The sequence below is a fragment of the Gossypium arboreum genome, chromosome 2, assembly GCF_025698485.1.
Source record: "Gossypium arboreum isolate Shixiya-1 chromosome 2, ASM2569848v2, whole genome shotgun sequence".
NCBI lineage: Eukaryota > Viridiplantae > Streptophyta > Magnoliopsida > Malvales > Malvaceae > Gossypium > Gossypium arboreum.
Genome location: NC_069071.1, coordinates 109,405,084 through 109,432,208, shown reverse-complemented (window position 1 = coordinate 109,432,208; position 27,125 = coordinate 109,405,084). Strand labels below are relative to the sequence as shown.

The 27,125-nt window shown below is 33.3% G+C and overlaps 2 protein-coding genes across 2 annotated transcripts; both read left to right on the top strand.

Annotated features, from left to right (window-relative positions):
- Nucleotides 1-370: 370 nt before the first annotated feature.
- LOC108461062 (kinesin-like protein KIN-14L) lies at nt 371-7,580 on the top strand. The gene is made up of 19 exons (XM_053025152.1): nt 371-643; nt 814-905; nt 1,117-1,274; nt 1,368-1,514; nt 1,587-1,836; nt 2,159-2,250; nt 2,342-2,413; nt 3,272-3,346; nt 3,812-3,893; nt 4,217-4,312; nt 4,397-4,570; nt 4,662-4,768; nt 4,852-5,052; nt 5,130-5,293; nt 5,443-5,693; nt 5,809-5,972; nt 6,118-6,785; nt 6,998-7,182; nt 7,284-7,580. The coding sequence occupies exons 2-19, from the start codon at nt 839-841 to the stop codon at nt 7,367-7,369; spliced, it is 3,039 nt and encodes a 1,012-aa protein (XP_052881112.1). The 5' UTR covers nt 371-643; nt 814-838; the 3' UTR covers nt 7,370-7,580.
- A 10,029-nt stretch (nt 7,581-17,609) lies between these two features.
- Nucleotides 17,610-22,198, top strand: LOC108467186 (pentatricopeptide repeat-containing protein At1g80270, mitochondrial). Its single transcript, XM_017767748.2, has 3 exons — nt 17,610-17,818; nt 18,484-19,075; nt 20,607-22,198. The coding sequence occupies exons 1-3, from the start codon at nt 17,784-17,786 to the stop codon at nt 21,852-21,854; spliced, it is 1,875 nt and encodes a 624-aa protein (XP_017623237.1). The 5' UTR covers nt 17,610-17,783; the 3' UTR covers nt 21,855-22,198.
- The last annotated feature ends 4,927 nt before the right edge of the window (nt 22,199-27,125 follow it).

The following is a 27,125-nucleotide window of genomic DNA, read 5'->3' as shown; positions in this document are numbered from 1 at the left end:
TAAAACATCAATTAATTTTCTTTTGTGAATTTTATATAATTTTTAATAAATATTTTTTAAATTCCGTGAAAATTAGTGCAACACCAATGATTGTACTGGACAGAGTAAAATCCTAATTCTTTTTACTTATCTTTTTAAGAATGCACATACCACAAATCTCACGCGCACATGTTGTACGTGCTATGCACGTACATTAATTCTCAAGCATGTGCCCACCACGCCCTATTCAAATCATCGCCAAAACATTTCTACAACGATAAATCTCATCCATAGGTTCAGGTATTCCACGTGGCATAAACAACGGATAGGATTATCCCCCGCGTGGACCTACGTATTTGAATTCAAATTTCTGCTCAGAAAAGTTAACGTTACGATTTTGAAGGCCTGAGCTTCGGATCCAAGCCAAACACCGAAGCCAAGGCCATTGGAAGAAACAAAATTACAAGATTGCAAAATATCAAAGCAGACACAAAGAAGAGAGGGATCCCACAAAAAAGAATTTAACATCCTTTGATTTTTTATCCTCATTTGACTGCGACTACACCATTTTTGCTCCTTAAGTTCCTTTTCTTTTTTCTGGGTTAACTTTAGTTTTTTGTTTTTGGTTTTGGTTAAAAAAGAATACCCAGAAAAGATTATCAAAGTATGTTCCTTTTCCTCAATTTTTTGGTCCAAGTTATAGTTTTTAATATATAGGGAGATAAATGAATTAATGGGTATTTATTGGTTTTTATCTGATATGATTTAAAGTTTGGGATATATTTTTTCTTTATTTTCAACTTGTTCTGATGAGTTTGATTTGATATGTGAAAGGAAGAATAGAAAAAAGGGATTTGAAATGGAGTATGTTACAAGAACTGGGTTCCATGACCTCAATTTGGCTTCAAGAAAAGCTGAAGAAGCTGGTTGGTTTCCTTTACTCATTTCTTTCTACGTTTGCAAAGAGATTGCAAAGAAACAAGAAAGTGAAGTTTTCATATATTTATTTTTTTCATTGCAAATAAAGTTTCCTTTTTGTTAAGAAAAAAGTTTGATACTATTCAACCCTTTAGTTCTTTTACTATTTTAATCAAAGAAGTTGATGAACATTACCATTTTGTTCACTGGTTTTCGCAGCTTTGAGAAGATATGTGGCTCTTGCTTGGTTAGAAACCTTAGTTGGTCCACTGGGGATATCAAACCAGCCATCAGAAAAAGAGTTCATTTCTTGCTTGAGAAATGGTTTGATTCTTTGCAATGTAATTAACAAGATCCATCCTGGTGCAGTACCCAAGGTATCACCAGATTTACTATCTTTTGTTTAACGTAAAGTTAAGCTAAGCCTCATCCTTATCTTTTAAAATTGCACTCTTCCCATGAATTTCAAGGTCGTGGAGAGTAATTCACATGCACAATCACTCAATCGGGAGTTTCAGCCTCCAGCAGCCTATCAATACTTTGAAAATGTCAGGAATTTTCTTGTTGCCATTGAAGACCTTAAATTGCCAGCCTTTGGAGCTTGTGATCTCGAAAGGGTAAATTCCGTTTCCACATTGAATAACTGTTGTAGTTTCTGGTTGCAAATTTATGTTGAAACTTTGGAACAGGATAACTTGGACGCAGGGTCTTCAGCTAAGGTTGTAGACTGCATATTAGCCCTCAAGTCATATCATGAATGTAAGCAGATTAATTGCGGAACTGCAAATGGATATTATAAGCTTACAAGGTCCCCCATGGTAATGCATTCTTCCACTAAGATCAACTCGCGAGCCTCATCAGAATCTTGTAGGCGCTTGGACATGCCAGCTGCTTGTGATAAACGACCGCCTGCCAATGGCGAAGTCTATAAACTTGAAGGTTCTGATTCATTTTGTTTGAGTTGCCCTTAAAAACTTTTAAACTTCTACAGCAACATTGTTTGTTCAAGCTGTTGGCAAATAGTGCATTTGACGCGGTCAACATAGGAATCCTCTTAATAAAAGTTATAGGTCTTGTAGTCTAAACGCTAAATAAAAGGGAGGCACATTTATTTCTAGCTACTTGCTTTTTTTTTTTTTTTTTGTTGTTGTTGTCTTTTTACCTTAACATATGTATTATCCGAAGCAAATATTGTTGTTTTAGAGAGAATGTTAATCAAGTTCCTTATTAATTGACGTTTATGTGATGCATATGCTTGTAGATACAATTGTGAAGTTACTAGCCGACTACATGGTTGACACAAAGGAAAACTTTGATGACAACTTTTTGGGTTCTTTCCACAGTAGAAATCCGGTAATATATGTTTTGTATATGGACCTTGTTCTTATTCAACAAATTGAATGTATAGACTTCAGTTTCTGTATTTAATTCTCCTCTGATACAGGATTCAGTCAAAGTATTGAGCAAGATGATTTCAAGTTGCCTGGAGGAGCAACTTGTAAATAAGATCCCAGAGGTGAGCTCAGAGCAGCCAAGAAAAAATTCTTACCTTCTCCAAATGAAAATTCAATATAATCTACATTTCTGAAAGAACACCTATAAGAGTGCTTTATGTGTTCTAAATTCTGACAGTATGGATTTGAAACTTATTATGGAGTACCGGCTGGTTCCTTTCCGTTTTCCCCCCTCTTTCTTTATTAGTGAAGTGTTTTAAGTGAGTATAGTCATGCCCTTTATGTTCCAAAACAGCTGAAATCCATGTTTAAAGAATTGGTGAGGCCTGTATATAATTTATAAAGAATTGACGAGGCCTACAAATTTAAATGTCAGTCTGCCAGAAAATTAACATTTTGACCTATGTTAGGATATAGCTATGTGCCTCAAATGTGTACACTCAACATTTCCAAAGTTTTTCAGTGTATTTCGAGGATCGTACCCATATCCATATCTGAATATGTGTTAGACACAGATGTTGGAGACTGTTTTATGAAAAATGATGAATAGGATGATATAGATTTGTCTTTGCATAAGTTGCTAATTACCTTAAATAGCATTAACCTCAATTTAGCTATCAATTTCAGCAATAAAATGCAAAATCCTAGGGATAAATAGTAATTTTTAAAACCCATCATTTACGTATCTGGCAAATACTGCAGCTTCTAAGTTAAACATTGTTTGTAAAATAATTAACACTTGAGAATCTGAAATTATTCATTAAAAGCCTGTTGGTAGTTTTGCTTCAGTATCATAATATGGAGATATTTAGGTCTCCATATGATTTGTGTCAGTCTGTATAACAACTTTTTCTGTTGCTTTGGCATTATTACCATGTCTGATGTAGCAAAATCTGATGAGACCTTCATCGTTTTTACAGGGATCAAGGGCTTGCACGAAGAAGGCTAATCAAAACCACATAAATTTATTGAAAATGCAGGAAAAGGAACTTTCAGTATGTATTTCGTTTTCTTCACCTATCCTGTATTAGTTGCAAAAACATTATGGAAAACTATGTTACCTGCTGGCTGAGTCTAATACATGCATGTGTCAAATACGGGTATGCTCAACTTTTTAAAATATCGTTTTTTTGGAGGATCATATCCATATTTATGTCCAAACATGTCTTGTGGACACAATTTTTGGTTATGGGTTCGCTAGGAAAAATGGAAAGTCCGTCTATGTTTTATTCTACCACTTGGATATTCCAGACAGCAAAAAGTGCAAGGATTCCTTCTCATTTTAGACTATTCTAACATATGAGGTGTCTAATAGTGATGGAGTAATCCAAAATTCCAAATATATTGAATCATTTCTCTGTTTTAGCTGAAAGATCAGGTCTGGAATCTTTAACCAACCTGATAACAAGAAATGCTCATATTGTTGTTAATCATATATTTTTTTTAAATTTTATTGTCAGGACCTCAAGGATTTGTTGTTAACAGCAAAAAGAGAGTTTGAAGACTTACAATCACAACTGCAAATAGATTTGAAAAATATAGGTATATTACGCTAGCAATCATCTTGTAGCTAAATTGAGTAACCCTTGTTGAGATTATTTGCTCCATTTCCTAAATGCTTTGTCATTTAGATTTTTCTTCCTAAACTTTTTAACTTCAAATGCATGTGTTTTAGTTTTTTCTTAGATTTTATGGCTTCTCCATAGTCATCTTTTTCTCATGATGAATTCAGCTAAACTGTATAAATGCAAAAAATAGTTGTATCATAAATTGTACTTCCTAATTTTACTCATGGAGCTTACCGGGGTAAATGCATGAATTCTTCTTCTGAGAATTTTTTCCCATCATTACTTACACGGTCTCAGGAAGTCAAGTAGAAGAGATGTCCACTGCTGCAGTTCAGTATCACAAGGTGGTGGAAGAGAACAGAAAGTTATACAATATGGTACAAGATTTGAAAGGTACAAGTTCAATGTTCATCATAGTTTTGTTTTAATTTGGAGCTGCAGAATCATCATGTCCTGATAAAAAGTTTTACCTTCTAGGAAATATCCGGGTTTTCTGCAGAATTAGACCTGCTTTCTGTGCTGGAACTAGAAATGTAATAGATTTTATTGGAGAGGATGGTTCACTTGTGATTTCGGACCCATCAAAACCCAAAAAGGATGGAAGAAAAGTCTTTCAGTTTAATCGTGTTTTTGGTCCAAGTGCAACACAAGGTAAATTGTAACAAAATTCAGTCTAGTGTGTGTTGGTTATGATGTCTTGTCTTGTACATGGATTTGATTTCTTTACACAATCTTATTTCAGATGATGTGTTTAATGACACTCAACCTTTGGTTCGATCTGTCATGGATGGTTATAATGTTTGTATCTTTGCATATGGCCAAACTGGATCAGGCAAAACTTATACTATGGTAAGACCTTCAATTTGCTTCGTATCATCTTGGTCTACTTATCTGAGTTAGACTTAGTTTGGTTCCTATTCATATGGTGACAGAGTGGTCCATCAGGTGAATCAACCAAGGATTTGGGGATTAATTATCTAGCTCTCAATGATCTCTTTGAAATTTCTAATCAAAGGAAAGATATAATAAGTTACGAGATTCAAGTTCAAATGGTGGAGATATATAATGAACAAATCAGAGACCTTCTTTCAGAAGATTCATCATCCACCAAATATCCTTTCTTACTGAATTCTGTCTCGGAAAATGATAATTTGCTTATTCTTGCAATTTCTAAAGCATTCATGTAAATGGTATCCTTAATGTGCACAAGTTAGAGATTCGTAGCTGCAGTAATGATAATGGCTTAAGCCTTCCAGGTGCTACATTGCATACAGTGAAGTCCACAAGTGATGTGCTAAATCTAATGAAATATGGAGAAGTGAATCGTGTTGTCTGTTCCACTGCAATCAACAACAGAAGTAGCCGCTCCCACAGGTCAGTTTCAAAGGTTCAATTTTTTTATATAAAGAATTACCTTATATTTTCTATGTTATAGCAATGTTACCTGGACTTGAGGGTGATTGTCAGATAATGAGCATGTGTCCAAGACAGATATCACAAGGATTGTATGTTTCACTTTGCAGTATCCTAACAGTACACGTGCATGGGAAATATACATCTGGAAACATGATTCGTAGTTGCTTGCATTTGGTTGACCTTGCGGGAAGTGAAAGGGTGGACAAATCGGAAGTTACTGGAGATAGGCTAAAGGAGGCTCAACATATTAATAAGTCTCTTTCTTGTCTTGGAGATGTGGTCACCGCTTTGGCTCAGAAGAACTCTCACATACCCTACAGAAACAGCAAACTCACGCTTCTCTTGCAAGACTCATTAGGTTGTTACCAAAACCTCCAGCTTATTAGTTTCAGAATGGCACACATTGTTCTTCATTTAGATTATGTTTTTTATTTTTCTTTTCTACTGATATTTTTTATATGGAAAATGTCTAGGTGGACATGCTAAGACATTGATGTTTGCTCATGTGAGTCCGGAAGAAGACTCTTTTGGAGAAACATTAAGTACCTTGAAGTTTGCTAGGAGAGTTTCAACAGTAGAACTTGGTGCTGCTCGTTTAAATAAAGAGAGCAGTGAGGTTATGCAGCTCAAAGAGCAGGTAAGCATATAATTAATTGTGTCATTTACTTGAGCGATTCAACACTGTACGTTTTGGTTTGGGTTACTCAAATCTACTACGCTGCCTGCATGTAAATTATATTCAATTGACCCTGCTTTTGTAACTATTGAATAAATTCTTGTAGATTGAGAACCTCAAGAAGGCATTGGCAAATAAGGAAGCACCGAGCACACCTTCATACAAAATGAAAGAACCTAAATCTCCATTTGAGAAACAAATGGCAGCGATTGAGAAAACTCCCCCACGTACTCGAAGGTTGAGCATTGAGAATGGTAGCACCATGAAATCTGAGAAGGCAATGAATGCAGAAGACAGGAGAGGACCAAAAATTCCATCTTCTATAACTCGGGCAAGGAGGTTGAGCTCGGAATGCTCAAGAAATGAGGACAATAGTCAGATAAAAGTATCAGCAGATGTTAGTAGGTCTTTACATGCTAGCACAGTATCCGTACAGAAATACAGTCAGTTTCAAGATGAAGAAGCACTTACAAAACAGTTTGGGAATCTCAGCAACGGCAGCTCAGTGATGGAGGCTTATCATTCTAAGCCTCATCGAAGCCCTACTAGTTCATCCTTCCAAAAGCAAGCACTAAAGACTGATTGTCGAACACAAATTCCTAGACTTGAGCTACCTAGTACACCTGAGCCTAAAGTATACTCTAGAAATGACATACAGAATCTCATGCAAACAGTAATTTCTACAGAGTCCAGAACGGCAAATGGTAAAGGATCTCAAGTAAGAAAATCGCTGCGAACAACCATTGGGAAACTGATTAGTGGCTCTGAAAAAAGGTAGGCAAAACTCAGTTCTTATTAACTTTTTATTTAACTTGGACTATAGTTGTTGGCCCATGCAACATGGATCATAATGAAGAATACTGACATATGCATTCTTTTAGAAACGTCTAATATTGTATGCAGTTGTGTCAAGGTGTGAAAAACCTTAACAGGGTAAGCCTTCTTGACTGTAATTCAATATGAACATCTCTGCATAAAAATTACAGGAATCTACAGAAGACATTAGAACTAAAGTCACCTGTCAGGGGAGCGGGCAATGTGAACGATCTCAAGTCACCACCAGTCACGGCTCATGCAAAAGCAGCACGTAGGGAATCACTTACCGGTGTCCAAACATCAGGGTCAGACAGGTCCCGCAGATCTTCCCTTGGAGGGAAGCCAATCGAGTTGAGTAAGTACAAGTGTTGGCATCATTCTGATCTCTTTTTGTGTTCCCAACACATTTTTTTGTGTGATGATGATGGAAATTTGTTTTGGTATTTTCTTATGTAGGTACACCTATGAGCAATAACAGGAATGCCAGGACACCGCCTCCTGTCCACCCATCATCAGCAAAGACAACAAAGCGGTGGTTGTAATCTTTGTAATGGTTGAATGCTAGGCTCCATTGATGCCTTGAAGCAATATTGAGTTGCTGACATTTATAAAAAACGGCTAGAACAAGTTGACTACTAGAATGAGTTGATGTGTACATAGGAAATAATAGGATGTCAGTTGAAGCAGGTTGATATAGATCAGCCAATCTCTCTACTTCATATATCCACTTCGCTATTCTTCTATTTCTCACAATTTTTCCACGCCCAAGTTGGCTTATACTTTAATTTAATCCCTGTCAAGATCTGGTCGCCTCAACTTGTTAATATCTTTCATATTTCTGATTAATAAGCAGTAGTTTAGGGACCCTTTTGGCCTTTCCCCCTCTTGACAGGCTTACATTATGGGATGCGGGGCAACTCCCTTGCTTTGTCTTTTAACAGTAACGACTCCATGTCCTGTGGAGGAGAGTAAAGAATATTCAGCCAGTGCAGTGTGCCAGATTAAAGCCTTGCCATGAAGTCTGCTGCCGAGTTTGCTTCTCGAAACACATGCTTAAAACTAAAAAGCCATGATTTCTTACATAACTGTTGGTGTTCAAACTTGCCACCAAAGTAATCAACACTATCACATTCAACCTCAAGTCCTTCAATTCCACCCCTATACTCCACGCCACAGTAAGGCCATCTAATAAGAAAGAAGTCAGCCAAAAGCTATCTGGTATAGTCGAGTAAGGGTCCCTCGGTGCTTTGCTTACGTGATTGCCAGGAGCTACGTGAGAACCTCACTACCACAAAATCTTATATATGGTCGTTTAGTTTTGGTGCCTTTATACTGTATTTTTGAATACTGAGATGATGAATAAAAAGTAGGGTATAAAAGAGTATTGTAATGGCCAATTTTGGCCCAAGTCAATAGACCCAAAATAATAAAAAGAGTTCAAAAAATATAAACAGTCAATTTACAAATAACCCAATTATTAAACAAGCCCAAATCAAAATTCTGTTAGCCCATTACCTAAACTAACCCTAATAGCCCAACTACCCAAAATGTTTCAGCAACCCTAACCCCTACCTTGTCTGCCGCCACTTTTCACCAAATGGCCACAGCATACACCACCAATCGCAGGCCTCACGCGCATCTGACACACCTGCAAGCACGCAAGCAACAGACAAACAAACAACAAGCAAAAAAACAAAAAGAAGCAGAAAATAAAGAGCAAAAACAAGAAAGAAAAAATAGATAATAGAAGTAGAATGAGTCGATCTTCGGCTATAAAAGGCCACATTCGACTTCTTTGTTTTTTACGCATATTAGGCAATCAAAAAGCAATATACCAGCAAAAAAGGTTGATGTCTGGCTTTACTTTTCTTTATCTTCATTTTCGTTTTTTTCATTTCTTTAATATTTCATTTTGATTTTAACACAAATCTATTAAGTAAGAGTAGATATAAAACAAGAAAAGAAAAGGAGAGAGGAACCTCACCTGAATCGTTCGCTGTTGCGTCGCCGGAGGTCTCCCCTCTGTCGTCGGGACTAAAAAGGGGTGGGGATCCATTTTCCTCATTTCCTTCTGACTCAAAGAAGGCCAGGCCTTCGAACTCCTCTTGGAACAAGGCCGAGCGACTCATTTCGGTGTATCACCGGCCACCAAACACAGTGGTGGTGCGGTGGTCGCATGACTGAGCAAAATGGGGGGCTTAAAACCCTAGCAGAAGAATTGAAATGGAGGGGTGTTTAAAAGTTTGTAAACAGCAGTAAAAGAATGAAATCTTTAAAAAAAAAAAAAAGGAAATTTTTTAGCTTAAATGAAAGGAGCAAACAACACCGTTCAGAAAGGGAAGGGGTCCGCATGTCTACCTTGAATGGGAAATTGCCCACTTTGACCCCTCCCTTTTTTCTGACCCTTGATTTGATCCTAATTTGCGTTTTTATCCTTTCAAATAGTGCCCAATTATTTTGTTTCATCGCTGATTTGGTCCCTCACCTAGACAAATTAAATGTTGTGCATAAGGGGTTGGGGAAAATTTCCAAACCAGTCCCTTGAGGTTTCGGCACATTTTAAATAAGTCTATTACCCTTCTTTTTCTTTTTGAATTCTTTCTTTAATTTTATTTAGATTTTAATTTAGTCCTTTTAATATTCGTATTCATTTTATTCGAATTTGGACCCTTAATTTTTATTGTTATTTGTAATTTCCCCCTTTTTCACATCAATCTAAGCCTTTCTTTTATTTGTTTATCTTAAACTATTTTCATTTACCTTAAATTTTATATATTATCTGTTTTAAATTGTCTTAGATATCATTATTTTAAATTATTTCATATACTTTAAATTGCTTTATCCATTGTTTATTTTAAATTCATTAAATTGTATTATTTATTCTAAACTGTTTTATTATGTATTTTAATTTTTTTTGTATATTTTACTTCCAAATTTCTATATGTGTTATCCATTTTCTATGTATACCCTTTTTAAATGTTTTGTACGTTATCTATTTTAAATTTCTATTTGCATAATATTTATTTTTGACTTATTTTTATTATTCATCATAAACTATCTTATATATTGTCTATTTTATCTTGCTTTGGTTTTACATATCATTTTAAATTATTATATACATGTTAATCATTTTACATTACTTTTCATTTATTCATTTTGGACCTTTTTATATATCATTTTGAATTACTTATTATTTTTAAATTTACATAATGATTATTCTTAAACTGTCTTTTCATATAGGGCATTTATTTTCAAATTTTCATATGTCTTTATCTTAAACTCTTTGTACATTGTTTATTTTTTATGCATATATTTATGATAAGTTTTTATACTATGTATATTATTTATTTTGAACTCCTTTTTATGTATTATGATTTTAAACTTTTCATTAATGATTTTAAATTTTTTTATTTACTTTAAGCTGCCTTTATAGTATTTATTTTAAAATTCTTTATGTATATATTTTATATTTAAGACTATCTATTGGTTTGATTCAAATCATTTTATATTATTACCTCAATTCGTGTTTATTAAGCTTATTATTTAATTGACATATGTTATGTTATTGCCATTGTGTGTTATAATTCGTTCATTCGTATTTCTACTATTGTCATTTGCTCGCGTAATACTTTATTCATGTATGCATCATTTTTTTTTTTCATTATCGCCTTATGAATTGAATTTCGCTACATTTATCCAATAAATCACCTTATTTTAACCTAAATAAATAACACTTGTTGTTTAAATATTGCATTCGCTACTATTCAAAAATGAAAATTTTCAAATAAGGCAATGTTATGCATTTTGAGATATCAAGGAATTGTGCCCTAACTTACGGGGTTTCGATTTTCTCGTTATTTCTAAATAGCAAAATATCCTTTTCGAGTTTTAAAACACATGAAATTCTCATTTAAATTAGAAGACAACCTTGTGCTCGGGAATTCATGGTATTGTGTCCTAACTTACGGGGATATCTCGAGATAAGGAAATCTCTAAACAAATTGTTTTGAGCTAGTTCAAAGATTTTAAAATCAATATTAACAAGAAAAGATCGTATTCCAAATCCATTCCCGATTTTCAATTTTCAACATTTAGACACTAATTAGTCAATTTGGTACCAATTTTTGGGCGTGTCGAGGGTGCTAATCCTTCCTCGCACGTAACCGACTCTCGAACCTGTTTTCTTGGATTTCGTAGACCAAAATGCCGTTTTAGTAAACTAAAATTGATTTATTAAAATAAAGGTGACCCGATCACACCAAATCAAGATCGGTGCCGACTCCCTTTTTAAATTTCGTTTTCAAAATCAAGTCGATTCCCGTTTTCAAAAAAAATAGTTTCGACAAGTATTGTCATGAAATAGAATAGCCACTAACGGAATCAACTATGTGCTAGCTGGGCGCTCAAGGGTAACCATAAACCATGTCCAAAAATTCAGATGAACTTGGACGATGTTCATATGTCGAGGTTCACCCTGAACTTCTCATTTTTTATTTTTTAAATATACATAACGCGGTACTCTAAATATATCATCAGCCTTTCATTGCTTCCGTCTGTCATGCTAGCTATGGAAAGGCGAATTAATTTTCTTTTATCACACAATTGATTTTCTTTTTGAATTTTTTACTGAGTATTTATTTTTATTCTTTGGCCTAAATTTATGGTTAAATTAATTAAACTCAACAACCCAAACTTTTAACACCATACACGTGTACCATTGTTGTAAATATTATAGGTAGCATTAACAGTAAATCCATCCTTAAATTATATCTCAATTTGGTATTTATGGTTGTTTTTTCAAAATATATTTAAACTATCATTTTATTCTTTTTGCCCAAAACTATATGATGTATGTTTAAAGTATAGGCTGAAAAAAAATGATGATTTGAATAAAAATATAAGCTTAAAAAATAGGTTTAGGGAAAAAAAAAAGGACTATTTTCTAAATAAGTCGAGTCTTAAGTAAGCTTTTTTGACCTAAGCTTAGTCTGAGTTTGAAAAAAAAAGAAAAGAAAATTCTACTATTGTTTCTACTGGTTTGTTGTTGTCATTTCGTTATAATATTATTACTATATTATTATTATTATTTGGATATTATATATTATTATTTTATTGTTAATTTTGTTACTATTTTATAGACATTTGCTTGCTAAGTTACACTTATTTTAGTATTATTTAAGCATAAATATTAAATACTTTTTAATTTATTTTTAATTTGTTGGGAAACTTTTTTTTTTTATGTTTTAGTATACTTTTAAATTTTTTATATAAAATAATAACATAAAAAAAAATTAATACGAGCGAACCGGGTTGGACTTGAGACAGAATTTAAGTCCATTTTTTGGGTTTACTTCATTCCTGACCTGAAAAACGGATCTAAAATTATATTGAAACTAAACCCAAACTCGGCCCGACCCATGATTACCTCTAGTGAGGTCTTTATTCGCTAGTATTTTTTTTAAAACTAAGGCTCCGTTTGTTTCACTGAAAATGATTTCCAGAAAATGATTTCTGGACAATGATTTATTTTTCTGGAAAAGCAAATATTTTTTTGTGTTTAGATGAATCTGTGTAAAATATTTTTCGTTGTTTGGTAGATTTCATAAAAATATTTCATAAAAGTTGTTTTCAATTAAACAAACATACATTTGAGGTTATTTTTTCATTGTTTAATTAAATTTATTTTTATCTATAATTTTGTATTTTACATTGTTTTGCATATATTAAAAATACTATGTTAAATTGATTCATTACAACATCATTTTTTAATTACGTGACTAATAAGCGAGTATTTTTATTTAAAATGTGACATCAACAAAATTGACAAAAAATTAACGATGTCAACAATTGGACTTAATTTTTAAATTTGAAAAGTAAAGGGACTAAATTCTTGAAAATAAAAGTACAAAAACTAAATTATAAATCAGTAAAGTGTACATAGACTTATGACATATTTTAACATTTATACTATAAAACATTTTTATTAATATATTTATAATTGTAATAAATATTTATTATTAAAATATTAATATTAAATATTTTCAATAATATGTGAATAATATTATTTAAAATTATTATTTTTAAAATAAAATTGAAATATTAAATAATTTATTAAAATAATAAAATATATTTATTATATTAACAATTTATTATATGACTAAATATAAATAATTAAATATGTTTAATCTATTGGGCTATTTGGTATAATCGGAATAAAATTTACCATGAAGGGGTCCGCGAACAAGTCAATGTAGTAGTGAGCTTTGTCAAAGCTTATTGCACAGAAATTGCAGCCATGAAGGTTACGATGCGGGATGTACAGGTAGCCGGCAGTTACGGACTGGAGTCCACCAGAGAATGACACAATAAAAATTAACTTCGACGCTACGTTCAACCAACATACGAGAAGATCTAGTTCAGGAGTCATAGCGCGAAATAGAGATGGTCTGGTGATGGCAGCATGTACCTTTCCATGGGTGTATATCTCAGATCCAGTCATGGCCGAGGCAAGGGCGTGCTTGCAAGTCGTTTCTATGGCAAAGGAAATGGGCTTCCAAGATATTTGCATCGAAGGAGATTCGTTAACAGTTATACGCAAGTTAAACACTGTAGAAGAAGATAAATCTGAAATAAGTAGTTTGGTTAAAGAAATTAAGGGAAGAGCCCTCATCTTCAGAAGTGTGAGTTTTAGGTACGTACCAAGGGAAGCTAATAAGGCAACTCATGGGATGGCGATGGAAGGATGTCGACATGAAAACCCCCAATACTGGATAAATGATGTAACACCCCTACCTGTATTCCGAGCCTAGAATAGGGTACGAGGCATTACCGAACTTAATATGATCAATCATATGAAAATCAACCATAAAATTTCTTCTAAATTAAAAGCTTTCATACATATGTTTAACATCCCTTATATGGGCCTACGGGGCCCAAAACATACATTCAGGGTGGTTCGGGACCAAACAGTAAACATATGAAACTTTTACACCACTTAGAAAATTTTCACACTTTGGAGAGTCACACGCCCGTGTTTTCAACCCGTGTAACTCTCTATTTATAACTTCATCACCCTTGTCAGTCGTACACTTCATATAAATAACAAGAAACATGTATGGGCTCAATCTCATTAAATTTCTCATATATATATATACACAATTTCACGTTATGTAATCATACAATATATATCAGTCATATCTCTGTAATCTAAATATATTTTCATAACAGCTTATCTTGATTTCATACTATTTCATATTTAAGCTTAAATAACCAAAGTATTTGAAATATCATCTTTATGCAAATAGTACACATGAGGTATATAATTCTATAATTATGAATGAACACATTTATCAAACATTTTCATATTCATATATCAATGTCTCATGTCTCCATATATCAATAACAGTCATTTTCATGAATTTCGAGTTCAATTTCATAATTATTTTTCTCGTGTTCAATTTATTCTATGTCGGAAGTTTATTCATTAAAACATTTGAATTACCAATACATATGGACAGTACATTCAAGATGAATAATTATATAATCACAAATGATTCATTTATCAACCAAGTTCTATACTCATATTTTATCAACTCATACTTCCTTGTATCACATAATTCCATGTAACACTTACCAAACTTTGTCAAATTAGTGAACGTCTTACAGAATTGGTCTACATCGATATGCACTGAATTTCACTGATAATCACTGATGCCATAGCAGAGCTATGGTCTTTTCACTAGAATGTCATAGCTCAGCTATGGTCTTACCTCTTCACTTTCATTATGCCATGGTGAAACCATGGACTTATTCGTCAATTCATCGCTTTTTACTAAAATGCCATAGCCCAGCTATGGTCTTACATCTTATACACATATCAGATCGATGCCATATCCCAGATATGGTCTTACACAAATGCACTTATCACTCTGATGCCATATCCCAGATATGATTTTACATGGAAATCACTTGTCACTTGTAGCCGAAGCTACCACTATTCACTGATCAGGTAGCCGAAGCTACCATTTTTCATTGATCAGGTAGCCAAAGCTACCACTTTTCACTGATCAGGTAGCCGAAGCTACCACTTTTCACTTGTCATTTGTCCTTGATCAAATAAGTGTAGCCGAAGCTATCACTTATCACTTTCACTTGTTCTTGATCAGATAAGTGTAGCCGAAGCTATCACTTATTAGTTTCACTTGTTCTTGATCAGATAAGTGTAGCCGAAGCTATCACTTATTAGTTTCACTTGTTCTTGATCAGATAAGTGTAGCCGAAGCTATCACTTATCACTTGTTGCCATGGTCCAACCATGGTCTTTTCCGTCAATTCATCTTGTCACTGAACTAAAGTGCTCAAATTGATCATTTATTCAATTTTCATACTTTTACATTATTCACGATTTTATCATCAATACATATGAAATAACACATCATGAAATTTATAAAATTAACAAATGATCACTAAAATTAAGCCATATAAACTCACAAGTTCGATTTTTATATTAAAACGATAATCATAATTTCATAATAAATGTTCCAAATAAAACATTATATCATTTCTAATTCAACATTTATCCATTATAATCGGGCATGTGATCAATTTATACATGAGTCATTCATATATTTTTCCTCCTCCTCCTCTCCATCCACATCTTTAGTATAAATAAAACTTGTAAGTAACATTATCTATAATTTTTACTATTTACTTATATGAATATTCAAGCTTGAACCCTCCTCCATGGCTATTCTTCAGCTGGTGAATGTGAAGAGAAATAAAGAGAATTCTAAATATTCCAATTTAGTCCCATTTTTATTTAGCTAATTTTGGCAATTTTTCAATTTTGCCCTTATTTCACCCATTTCCTGATTTTTCTCAGCTGCCACCCAAAATATATCCTTTGGGATTATTTGCACTTTAGGTCCTTCTTCATTTGACAATTGAGCTATTTAATCCTTTTAGCAACTTTTACACATTTTCCAATTTAGTCCTTTTTATTTAATTAACCATCCAAACGTCAAAATTTTCTAACGAAATTTTAATACTACCTTATTGACACTCCGTAAATATTCATAAAAATATTTATGGCTCGATTTATAACACCGAGATCTCGATACCTCTTTTTCTCAATTTCTTGATCAAATAAATCTTTATAAAACACAATTTACTATTTCAAAATCTTTTAAAAACTACATTTGGCTCGTAAATATTAAATAATATAATCTACGAGTTCATTTGTCAAATTTGATGGTCTTGAACCACTATTTTCGACATTGCTGAAATTCTTGCTATTACAAAGGAGGTCCCGCAGGAGGTGGAAGGATTGGTGAACAGCGAAAGGAGAGGCAACAGAGAAGAAGGATAGGTGAAGAATTAGAGTCAGGACTTTGCAATAATCTGTTTGTCCGATGAACTCGTACTTAGGCCGAAATGATGATGGTATTAGGTTTGATTTTGGGTGCTTTCTTTGATTTTGGGTGCTTTCGGTCCTGTTGAGTAGCTGATACAAGATAGATCTAGTTTTTAATAAAAAAGAAGAGGGTAACAAGGTCTAGCTTTGTTTAATTTCTTTTGTGACTGAAAGGACTGCTTCTTTTAATTTCTTTTGTTTAATTATTTGGTTTTGTTTGGTGCATCGTTTCGGTGCCTTTTAGGAGGTAAACAGCTGTAGGTTGTTTCTTTTAAGGCCTGTTACGACATTTATTACTTCTTTCATCAATAAAGTATCAGTTATAATTTCAAAAAAAAAATGTATGTTTAATAATATTGAAAAATATAATATTTTAAATATTTTTAAAATAAAATAAATTTATTATCAATATAATAATATTAAGCTTGATTTAAGTTAATTTTTATATAAAAATAAAATTATTTATAAATGAACTCTTTTCTTGAAAATGACTTACGCTTTTCAAAATGATAAGTCATTTTATAGAAAAAAGAGCTTATTTTACATTGACCTGTAAGTCATTTTTTGTTGACCAAACTATTTTTTGTGAAACAAACACAGGAAAATATAGAAAACATTTTCCGTAAAATCTTTTACATATAAACAAACGGACCCTAAGATAAAATTGATAATTATGATAAAAAAAAAGAAACTTTAAGGCGCTATTCGGCTTTAATTTTTAGATGGGCTTTTAGAAGAAAACGTACTTTTATATTAAAAGCATTAAAGAACAGACGTAAAAACAGAAACTTTTTCAACTTAAGAAATGTGCTTTTTCTCAGATGAAAAAGCAGAAATTTGATGTTTTTTTTCCTCGAAAAGTGCTTTTGGGGTTGATATTACATTTTCAACCTTATTTGTTCTTCTTCCAAATATTTAATTATAAATATTTAATTATTATATTTAAATATTTAAATATAGTTTATATATATTAAATTTAATGAATAATCAATATCTAATTACAAATATTTAATTATTATATTTAAATATTTAAATATAGTTTATATATTCTAATTAAATTTAATAAATAATTAATATTAATTACTTAAAATATTTAAAATTAATATTAAAATATTAACAATAAGTTATAATAAATTATTTTTATATTATTGTTAAAATATCATAATATTAACTAATTTAAATATTATTTAAATACATATTTATTACTTTATAATATCATATTTAAAATAAATATTTTATTTTTAAAATATTTTTGACAATAATACGAAAAACTCACATTTTTAAATAAAAGCATTGCAAAATTAATTAAATAAAAATATTACCAAATTAGCTCTAAAACGAAAGTAGAAATTAAATATAGTTTTAGATGCATTTGCCAATAAAGCTTATTAATATATATACGGGAAACAGAGCAACGCAAACCGAAAATTTCGGCCTTCGGTTTTTAGGGTTTAAGGCTGACAAGTCCTGGCTGCTGAGGGTTTTGGGGGTTTCTAAGACTGAAGTGTGTTTGCTTTCGGCATTTTCTGCTTCGTATCTTCATCATGTGGGCACTACGCCGAGTTCCTAAGCCGCTCAGGTACCTTTTTCTTTCTCTCCTTTTATACTCTGCATTTTACTTGTATTTCTCTTTTTCGTTTCTGTTCGTTTACCGAGAAAACCTGCAAGGAGAAAAAGAAGGAAAGGCAAAATGTTGTTGGGTCGTTATATATATATCTGTGTTCTTTGGTAGAGATTAATTAACCTAAGCTGAATCCAACTAGCCCTGCCCTTACTTTCCTGACTATTTCTTCCATAGCTAAACAGCCTGTGCTACAGTTTGACATGAAAAAGATGTTTACTTTCAAGTACTACAAATCCGCTGAAAATTGCTTGATATCATTTAGTTGAGTTGATCCTACGTTGTTCAATTTCCTTATTACCAGTTGAAGACTCTGCATTTGTTTGCACACGTAACTATCAAACAATTATAATAATCCCATTTTCATATATCATTTTGTCACTATATTGAATTCTAAAATACCCTGGAAGCCAAATAGGTGTATTTGCTATTTTTGGTTGTGCTCTCGATTTTATTTAACCGTGCATTTACAAAATATCAATAAAAAGTTCATCAATAGTCATTTCTCTTGTCTCTCTTTGATAGTTCTACATTTAGCCTTTTGAAATTAGAAAATTAATATTCTTTTTCATGTTTTTTGCTTTGAGATAATGATCCATGAATGTTTTTTGCTTGGTTTCCAGAGATACAAGTATCAGAACTGGAGCTTCTTTTTCTGCTTCTGCTAGATTACAAACTTCAAATACCGTCATTGAAAAAAATGCTATTTTTTCTGGTTCTTCTCAACTGGTTTCTGATACATGTCCATCTTTATTGAGATTTTACTGCTCAACACATGCTTCCTCTAATTTCTTTGTTTGGAGATGTGGCCTTTCTTCCCAAGCTGGTACTGAAAGCAGTGGGGAGGAAGATGACTTGGAAGATGGTTTTTCAGAACTTGAAACAGCTGGTAATTCTGAGAACAAAAGAGATCATATTGCTAAGGATGAAACTGAAGATGGACTGGATTCTGATCAAGAATTTTCTGTTGATGTCGAAGAAACTGCCTCAAATGAACTAGAATTGTTTGGGGCTGAGACTGATGTCAGTGATAAAAAGTCATCTGGAAGGAGGACTACCTCAGGATTATTCAAAGCTCTTGTCTCTGCTCCAGGTCTTTCTATTCATAAGGTTCTTGATAAGTGGCTTGAGGAAGGAAAAAATCTAAGCAGAGCTGAGATTTCATCAGCAACGCTCAATCTTCGCAAGCGCCGAATGTATGGGAGGGCATTGCAGGTGATTTGAATTATCATTGTATCTATTTTGAGAATTTATGTTGATTAAACTAAGGTCAACTTATTGGGTATGAAATTACCTTCTCTGCATATAAGTGTATATGCAATGCGATTTCATGATTCAAGTAATTTTATCCATTAAAAAAATTATTTAAATAATTTCTTATAAAAATATTAAATAAATTGTAAGCACTATTCTTGTATTGTTTGTAAGTGCATGAGGATAAAATTACATATGATTTAGGCAAATCTGTTTCTCGTTTTCCCTCTGATGTTTTGTTTTAAAATTTTCTATTTTAGGAAGGGCTTTTGATTTTTTGGTAAGTAGTACTAGTAGCTGCAGATTGGAACTTCCAATATCATTCCATCATAGGGTAACTGGGAAATAAAAGATTTTCTGGTTTTCTCTGTTTTTCCTTTTCTTCAATATAGCAAGGAAGAGAACTTTTCTTATTTTCTTCTAATTGTGTATCTTATTTTTCACTGTAAAACCAAACAGTACTTGATTGTTTAAAGTTCCTTGGTATTAAGTTAAATAATAAAGTATACAAATTGAGTTTTCTGTCAAAAAAATGATCTAAACAAGAAATGAATTTTTGTGCTGATAGTATGTCATAAATGTGCAAGCAATCAATCACTGGATTTTGTAAGCATATGTGTAAAACTTCTTGTTTGGATTTTAACTCGATTACAAACCATTTCAAATAAAATATTTGATAAGTACCCACCTCACTTTTTGATGCATGTCGCTGGAGGTATCAAAACTTTGGTTTCTTTCTATCGTTTATTTTACCTGATGTATTAGTATATTTCTTTGTCAAAGGAGTACTCATTGTGCCTTCATCAATCATGCCTGCAGGGTGCATTGTTTGTTTCTGCATTTGTCAATCTTTTGCTCTCAATTAAAAAATATAACTGATCCTTAGAATCTTTAGATGCTCATCTAGTCATCTAGTTGGAGATGTCTTTGCAATAATCTGACATCCTATGGTAATCTGGTAGTTTTTGTAATTAGAAATTTGGTCTCACAAATTTGGCACAAAAAAAAGTTCTAAAATTTCTTCCTTTAGTTTAATGTTATTTCTCCTTGGAATTGGCTCACCTTTCATTTTCCTTTAGTTGGGAGACAGTTGGATACCCTCTTGCGAAAAAAGTCATTTTTTCCTTTTTGTGCCGTGCTTGCTATTACCTGAAGGCTCAAAGATTTGATTGCAGCTTCCTTTAGCTTTCTTTGGCTTCTAGTTTTTACACTGCACGTTTAGCATTCTCACACAATGTCAACTGCAGAAATGTTATGGATTTTCTAGGTCGGTTGATAAAATGATTTCTAATATTAGAATATTACCAATACCCTGTTTAGGCACTTTTTTCTTTAATCCATTTTGCTAAACTACTTGATATATATATATATAAATGCCTAAATTGAAATGATATTCTATTGTGTATGATTTTAGTCATGGAAGTTGTAGGTTTTTACTTAATTGCATTTTGTTCTTTCCTTTCTGTTTGCTTATGGATTTGATTGTTTGCAGCTCTCTGAGTGGCTGGAGATGAAGCAGCAGCTTGAATTTAATGAGAAAGATTATGCTTCTCGTCTTGATTTGATTGCCAAAATACGAGGTCTCCAGAAGGCAGAAGACTACATTCAGACTATCCCAAAATCTTTCAGAGGAGAGATAATCTACAGAACCCTGCTGGCTAACTGTGTTGTATCTAACAATCTCAAGAAAGCAGAAGAGGTCTTTAACAAAATGAAGGACCTAGAATTCCCGAGTACTGCTTTTGCTTGCAACCAGCTGTTGCTCCTCTATAAGAGGCTTGACAAGAAAAAAATAGCTGACGTGCTGTTGTTAATGGAGAAAGAAAATGTCAAACCTACGCTCTTTACTTATAGAATCTTAATTGACACGAAAGGTTTATGTAATGACATATATGGGATGGATCAAATTGTTGAGACAATGAAGGCTGAAGGTATTGAACCAGACATCCAGATACAATCTGTCCTGGCTAAGCACTATGCCTCAGCAGGCCAAATGGAAAAAGCTGAGGAAGTTCTGAAGGCAATGGAAGGGGACAACATAAAAGAGAATCGTTGGGTTTACAGGTTTTTGCTTCCTCTGTATGCTGGTCTTGGAAAGGCTGATGAAGTAGAAAGAATTTGGAAGATCTGTGATTCAAAACCCCGCTTTGAAGAGTATCTGGCTGGTATTGAAGCTTGGGGAAAGTTAGGTAAAATTGAAAAATCAGAGGAAATTTTCGAAAGGCTGTTAAAAACATCAAAAAAGCTTCCTGCAAGATATTATACCCATCTCTTGAAGGTATACTCAAACCATAAGATGCTCGAAAAAGGGAAGGATCTTGTTAAGCGAATGGCTGGTAATGGGTGCCAGATTGGCCCATTCACTTGGGATGCTCTTGTGAAGCTTCATGTGGAAGCAGGGGATGTGGAAAAGGCTGACTCAATCTTGCAGAAGGCATGCCAGCAAAATGAAATTAAGCCCATGTTTACTACTTTCATGGTTGTGATGGAGCAGTATGCTAGGAAGGGTGATATCCATAACGCCGAAAAAATGTTACATAGAATGAGACAGGCCGGATATGTAGCTCGAGTTAGTCAGTTCCAAACTCTAGTCAGAGCGTATATAAATGCCAAAGCTCCAGCTTATGGGATCAGGGAGAGAATGAAAGCAGATAACATATTCCCTAATAAGTCCTTAGCTGCTCTGTTGCCTCAAGTTGATGCATTCAGGAGGACTTCAGTGTCTGATTTGCTCGACTAAGGATTTCAATGGTTACTTCAGGTCTCCATTTTAATGGCAACCTCTATTTCTATGCACAGTTCTTATCTGTTTCATGTAGTCAAATATTGGTTGTCTACTTCTAGACATTCTGTTCTGTTCAAACTTCAAACCGTACTAAGCTTTTGAGAAATATGTTATTAAATTTTCTTTTATTTGTGCTCACTTCACTAAAGTCGATAAATGATTGTAGCAGCTAGTTCTCAAAAGCTTGTTAAGCCTTTCCAGCAGTTAAGAGCCTACTTTTTTTTTTTTTGTCTGAACAAATTAAGAGTGTACTTTTGGTTCATGGGTACTTGATCTCAATGCATATTTGATTTGGAAAATATGAGAATACAAGTTTTCTACCAAATTATATGTTAGGATCCGTAATCTCAAATACAGTATCGAATATATAGCTATATAAACTATTTTGTCTCTTGATAAGTGAGAATTTGAGTTTTCATGTTCTTGGTGAAAATAGGATTTTGACAGATTTGTGTTAAGAAAAACTATTTTCTTCAAAAAGAAAAAATGTTCACATAGAAAAATTTACAGAAAAATAGAAATGTTATTATATAATATTCATGTTATCCTTCACAGAGCTATATTTGTATTATTTGGTGTTCAGTTACTATGGTGGAAAGATTATAAAATCCAGTTTTATTGTTAGTCATCTTATTTGTGAATTATTTATTTATTTATTGGTTTGGATAATACGGTTTTAAATCATATTTAATTTTAATATTTTAACTAGCAGATTCAGATATTACTTGACTTGGATAATAATATCCACATTTAAAGCTGTGTTTCAAAACGAATATATACTAATTCTATAATATTTAAACATATTAAATAAAATTCATTTAAAAGCTTTAACAAATTTAATTTAAACTCATTTAATTAAATTTAGTAAAATTGATTTTACAGTTAAGTAAATCCGTACAACATATTTTACATGATTTAATGGCACTTCATTTAATGTGTCAAATAGACATTAATGTTAATGTCGAATACATATTAAAATATAATTTCATATAATTAATATATGCAACAAGTTGAACCCCGTGTGTTGGTTTAATAGTCAGAGTATTCACGTGGTTTAGGATCGAGTCGTATTGTTGTTAGGGCTTTGCCGTCATTTTAATTTCACTAAAAGAAAATGTATTTTGTTTTAAAAAAAAATTAATTCATATTCAACACGCAATAGAGTCTATTAAGGAAAATGGTGTTGGTCAATCCGATGTTGATTGGAATACCAAAAAAAGATGATGGGGATGATATTGAGATGGTGATGGACCCGACACCACGGTGCAATAGATATTGGTTATGGATATGGCTACCACGGTGGTGGTGAAACTTCTCGGATGAAACATAGGCTATGCTGCCTTATACAATTGAATATCTAGCCTATGAAAACCATATTCGCTGTTTCAACTTATGGACGTTGAAAATGATTACTTTTTGGTCAAATTTCAAAACGCAAAAGATTATGAGAAGGTTTACCAAGGACCTTGGATTATGTTTGGTCAGTATCTCACAGTCCAGTCGTGGACACTGGATTTTAACCTGATGTAGTTGTTTCCAAGAGTGTTGATGGCCTGGATTCGTCTTCCTGACTTGCCAGGTATCTTTTATAAAAGGAAAATTTTAGAGGAAATAGGAGGGCTGGTGGGAAAGGTAGCAAAGCTAAACTTTATGACAGGGATAAGGGGAAGATTTGCTAGAATGGCAGTGTATGTGAATTTGGATCCACCTTTAGTCACAAATTTTGGTTAATGGTATATTGTAGCGAGTGGAATTTGAACCGTTACCAACAGTTTGTTTTTCATGCGGCTGATATGGACATATAAAAGATTCATGCTCGGGTTTTGTTTATTATCGAGGAGGGTCATATGAGAAGGAAACATCGTTGGAGATGAGAATTACAGATGAGGCGAAGGGGGAAGGGCGGAGGCTTTTGGGTCGTGGATGCTGGTTGAACGAAAAAATTGGCGAAATCTAAGGGAAAGCAGTAATCAAAGGCCTAATAATCAGAGGGCAATTTGGTGGGTTTTAGATTTTGTGCATTATTTGATGATGATGAAGGAGGGGATGTGAGTGAATTGGCCAAAGAAGGAAAGCTTTCAGTTACTTTTCAAAGAAGAGAATTCTTGAAGAATATTTCACGGGGTAGGTTAAAAGAAAAAATAAAGGAAAGTGGGCTAAACGGCTGATCATAGGTTGAAGTTTGGGCTTGAAAATGTAACTGATGTAGAGCCCAAAGGAACAAACGAGACTGGTAATGACACTAATAGGAAGGGGTAAGCAAAATCCAATCCGATTCGATTCATAAAACTCGATAAAAAATTTAAATTTTGAATTAAATAGTTCGAGTTTTTTGAGTTAATCAAGTTATTTGGATCAACTCAAAAAAAAATTAAGTTTTTCAGTTTAACTCGAATATGAATTACACAATTTGAGTTATCCGAAAATCCAAATAAGAAAACACAAAACTATGTCGTTTTGATAAATGTTTATCTATTAAGTTAAAAGGCAAAATCATTATATTGTTCATGTAGTTAAATAATCTTGTACTTCATCAACTAGTTAAATAATTGGTCCATCTAAACGCAACATTAAGTATAAATAATAGGATTCGTTAACTCGATTTGATTTGACTCGAAATTTTTTGACTCGATTCGATTCGATTCGAAAAATTCAAATTGAGTTCGGTTGCTAAAATAGGATTTTTCAACTCAACTAACTCGAAATTTTTTGACTTGATTCGACTCGACTCGATCAAATTCTCACCCCTACTAATAGGTTGCTAGCACGGATTAATGGGGAGAGGGACATTAATGAGTCTAAGCTAGTGTTGAAAAATGTGGGTTTGGTGACTTCAGTCCACCAAGGTGATTTTTCCAACAAAGATGAGAACCGCCCGAACAAGAAATTCACCCAACAAATTCAAAATGGTGCGATGAACCCAGATGCAATAGACACTGTTAATTTGATTGTGGTGCCAAATACTCCTACGACCATTGTTGAATGTGTTAACTTTTTTTTTTTAAATTCTAACATCCGTCAATCCAAAACTAACTCACATTTTAATCCCACATTTGAAGGATCAATTGAGTCGGTTGTGAAATTATCTACTAAGGTTTTAGACCCAAAGAAACACTCGAGAATTTGGTTCTGAAGGGCAGTGACTCCATAAAGGATGAGAGACTCGAAGATACTAGAGGGTACAAAAAAGACACAGGGTTGAAAACAAAAGCAATATTAATCGTAATGGTAAGACTTTCAACAAGACTTTAAGGGGTCGTGGAGATTGTTTTAAATATGCAAGTAACTCTAGGGCTCCATTGTCGGAAACGATGAACTCGATGGCCAAGCTTACTAATTTATAAATACAAACTGAAGTGGATAAAGGTGAAAAGACCACGAATGGTGAGCATTATGCGGCAAGGGCTTCGACTGGCCAATAGAGGTTAGTTTTAATTTTCTTTGTCTATCTATTATTATGAGTTTCTCTATTTTTGCATGAAATTGTCAAGGTTGTGTAGGTCGTAAATTCCCGTGTATTTTTTGTGAATATAATCGAGAGTTTAAGCCGAACATTGTTGGACTTTAAGAAATGAGAGTTAGTTGGTGTAAAGCGGATTTAATCATACAAAAACCTGGTTTTGAGTTTTCACACTGGGTTGAATCTATTGGTTTTCCGGGAGGAATTTGGAGTGGTTGGAAGGATTCTGTTTGTGTAGAGGATATTAAAGGTCAACCCCAATTTATCTATGTTAGATAATTCTCTCAGACATTCAGTTTTAATTGCTTTTGTTTATGGTAGTCTTGATAAAAAAAAACGAAGATTTCTTTGGGAAGCGCTGAGTTTGACCATATAAAGTAAGAGGATCCATTGGTTAGCAATTGGAGATTTTAATGCTATTCTCTTAACTGATGAAAAAAGGGTGGGCGGGGCATTGGAAGGAGATGTTCATTATTTGGTGATTTTATGGATTCAACTAATCTTCATCACTTAGAATTCCGGGGTCTAGAGTTAACTTGGACAAGAGGAGGAATTGTAGAAATGTTGGATAGGGCAATGTGTAATGAAGCTTGGTTTTCTGCTTTTCCTAACAGCTTGGTAACCCACCTTCCGAGACTTAAGTATGATCACAGGCCTCTACTTCTTTCTCTCAAACCAAAGTTTTGCTATTCCATGGGGGTCCCTTCAGATTCCTGGCTGGTTAGGTTGAATCTTCAAATTTTCTTGACTTTGTTAAAGAGGATTGGAATTATAATGGGAGTATAGCAAATTCTCTGAACTGTTTTACTTCTTGCAGTAAGACTTGGAATAAGGATGTGTCTGGACATATTGGACTTATATACTTGTGAACATCCAGAAGGAATTGAATATTGTACACTTTGATAATCTTTTGCAATTAAAAATAGAAGTGCTGAAGAGTTAGAAAGCGTCTTGTATCATGAAGAACTTTTTTGGGAATAGAAGGCGAGGTGTGATTGGTTGAACTTGGGAGATCGTAATACCAAATTTTTCCATAGGCACATCTTGCAAAAGAGGAAGGTTAATAAGATCAATGCTTTGGAAAATGATAAAGGGGCTTGAATGTATGAGGAAGAGGAGCTCAAACATGAGGCGGTTACTTTTTCTCAAAAATTCTATGGTGAGCAACAAGTCCAATGAGAGGCCATCCTTCAAGTGCTTTCTTTAAGCTTGATGAATTTGATATCTAGTTTTTGAGGCAAGTGATTATGGATGAGGAAATTAATAAGACAATGTTCGATATGGCCTTCCTGAAAGCGCCAGATAGTGAAGGTTTTCATGCCCTTGTTTTCCAAAATCAATGGGATCAAATAGAGGCTTTGTGTGTGAATAGTTTAAGGGGATATTTGCTGGGAATCCTATTGAATCGAATTTAAATAACACCTTAATTGTTGTTATTCCCAAGGTTAGAAGTCTTAAAAATTTTCTCAATTCTGATTAATTAGTTTGTGTTCAGTTCTTTATAAACTGGTTATGAAAATCATCGCCAATCAATTCAAAGTGGTCTCCTCGAAAATAATAGTTTAGGAATAGGCAGGCTTCATAGCTGGTAGTGTAACACCCCAAACCCGGCCTAGACGTTATGACCGGATCTGACATGCCACATCGAAGCGTTCAAAACATTTTATATTGTTGGTCTAGAAAAACATACTTAGTGTTTTAAAAGATAATTTCATTATAGGTTAAAGTGAATGGAAGCTGTGCACCAGGTAGGAAACCGGAAAAGA

Excerpts from the sequence above, each read along its gene's own strand:
- LOC108461062 (XM_053025152.1), top strand. The coding sequence starts at position 839 with ATGGAGTATGTTACAAGAACTGGGTTCCATGACCTCAATTTGGCTTCA. Across the intron at positions 906-1,116 it reads AAGAAAAGCTGAAGAAGCTG|CTTTGAGAAGATATGTGGCT; the intron begins GTTGGTTTCCTT and ends TGGTTTTCGCAG. Across the intron at positions 1,275-1,367 it reads ATCCTGGTGCAGTACCCAAG|GTCGTGGAGAGTAATTCACA; the intron begins GTATCACCAGAT and ends ATGAATTTCAAG.
- LOC108467186 (XM_017767748.2), top strand. The coding sequence starts at position 17,784 with ATGTGGGCACTACGCCGAGTTCCTAAGCCGCTCAG. Across the intron at positions 17,819-18,483 it reads CGAGTTCCTAAGCCGCTCAG|AGATACAAGTATCAGAACTG; the intron begins GTACCTTTTTCT and ends CTTGGTTTCCAG. Across the intron at positions 19,076-20,606 it reads TGTATGGGAGGGCATTGCAG|CTCTCTGAGTGGCTGGAGAT; the intron begins GTGATTTGAATT and ends GATTGTTTGCAG.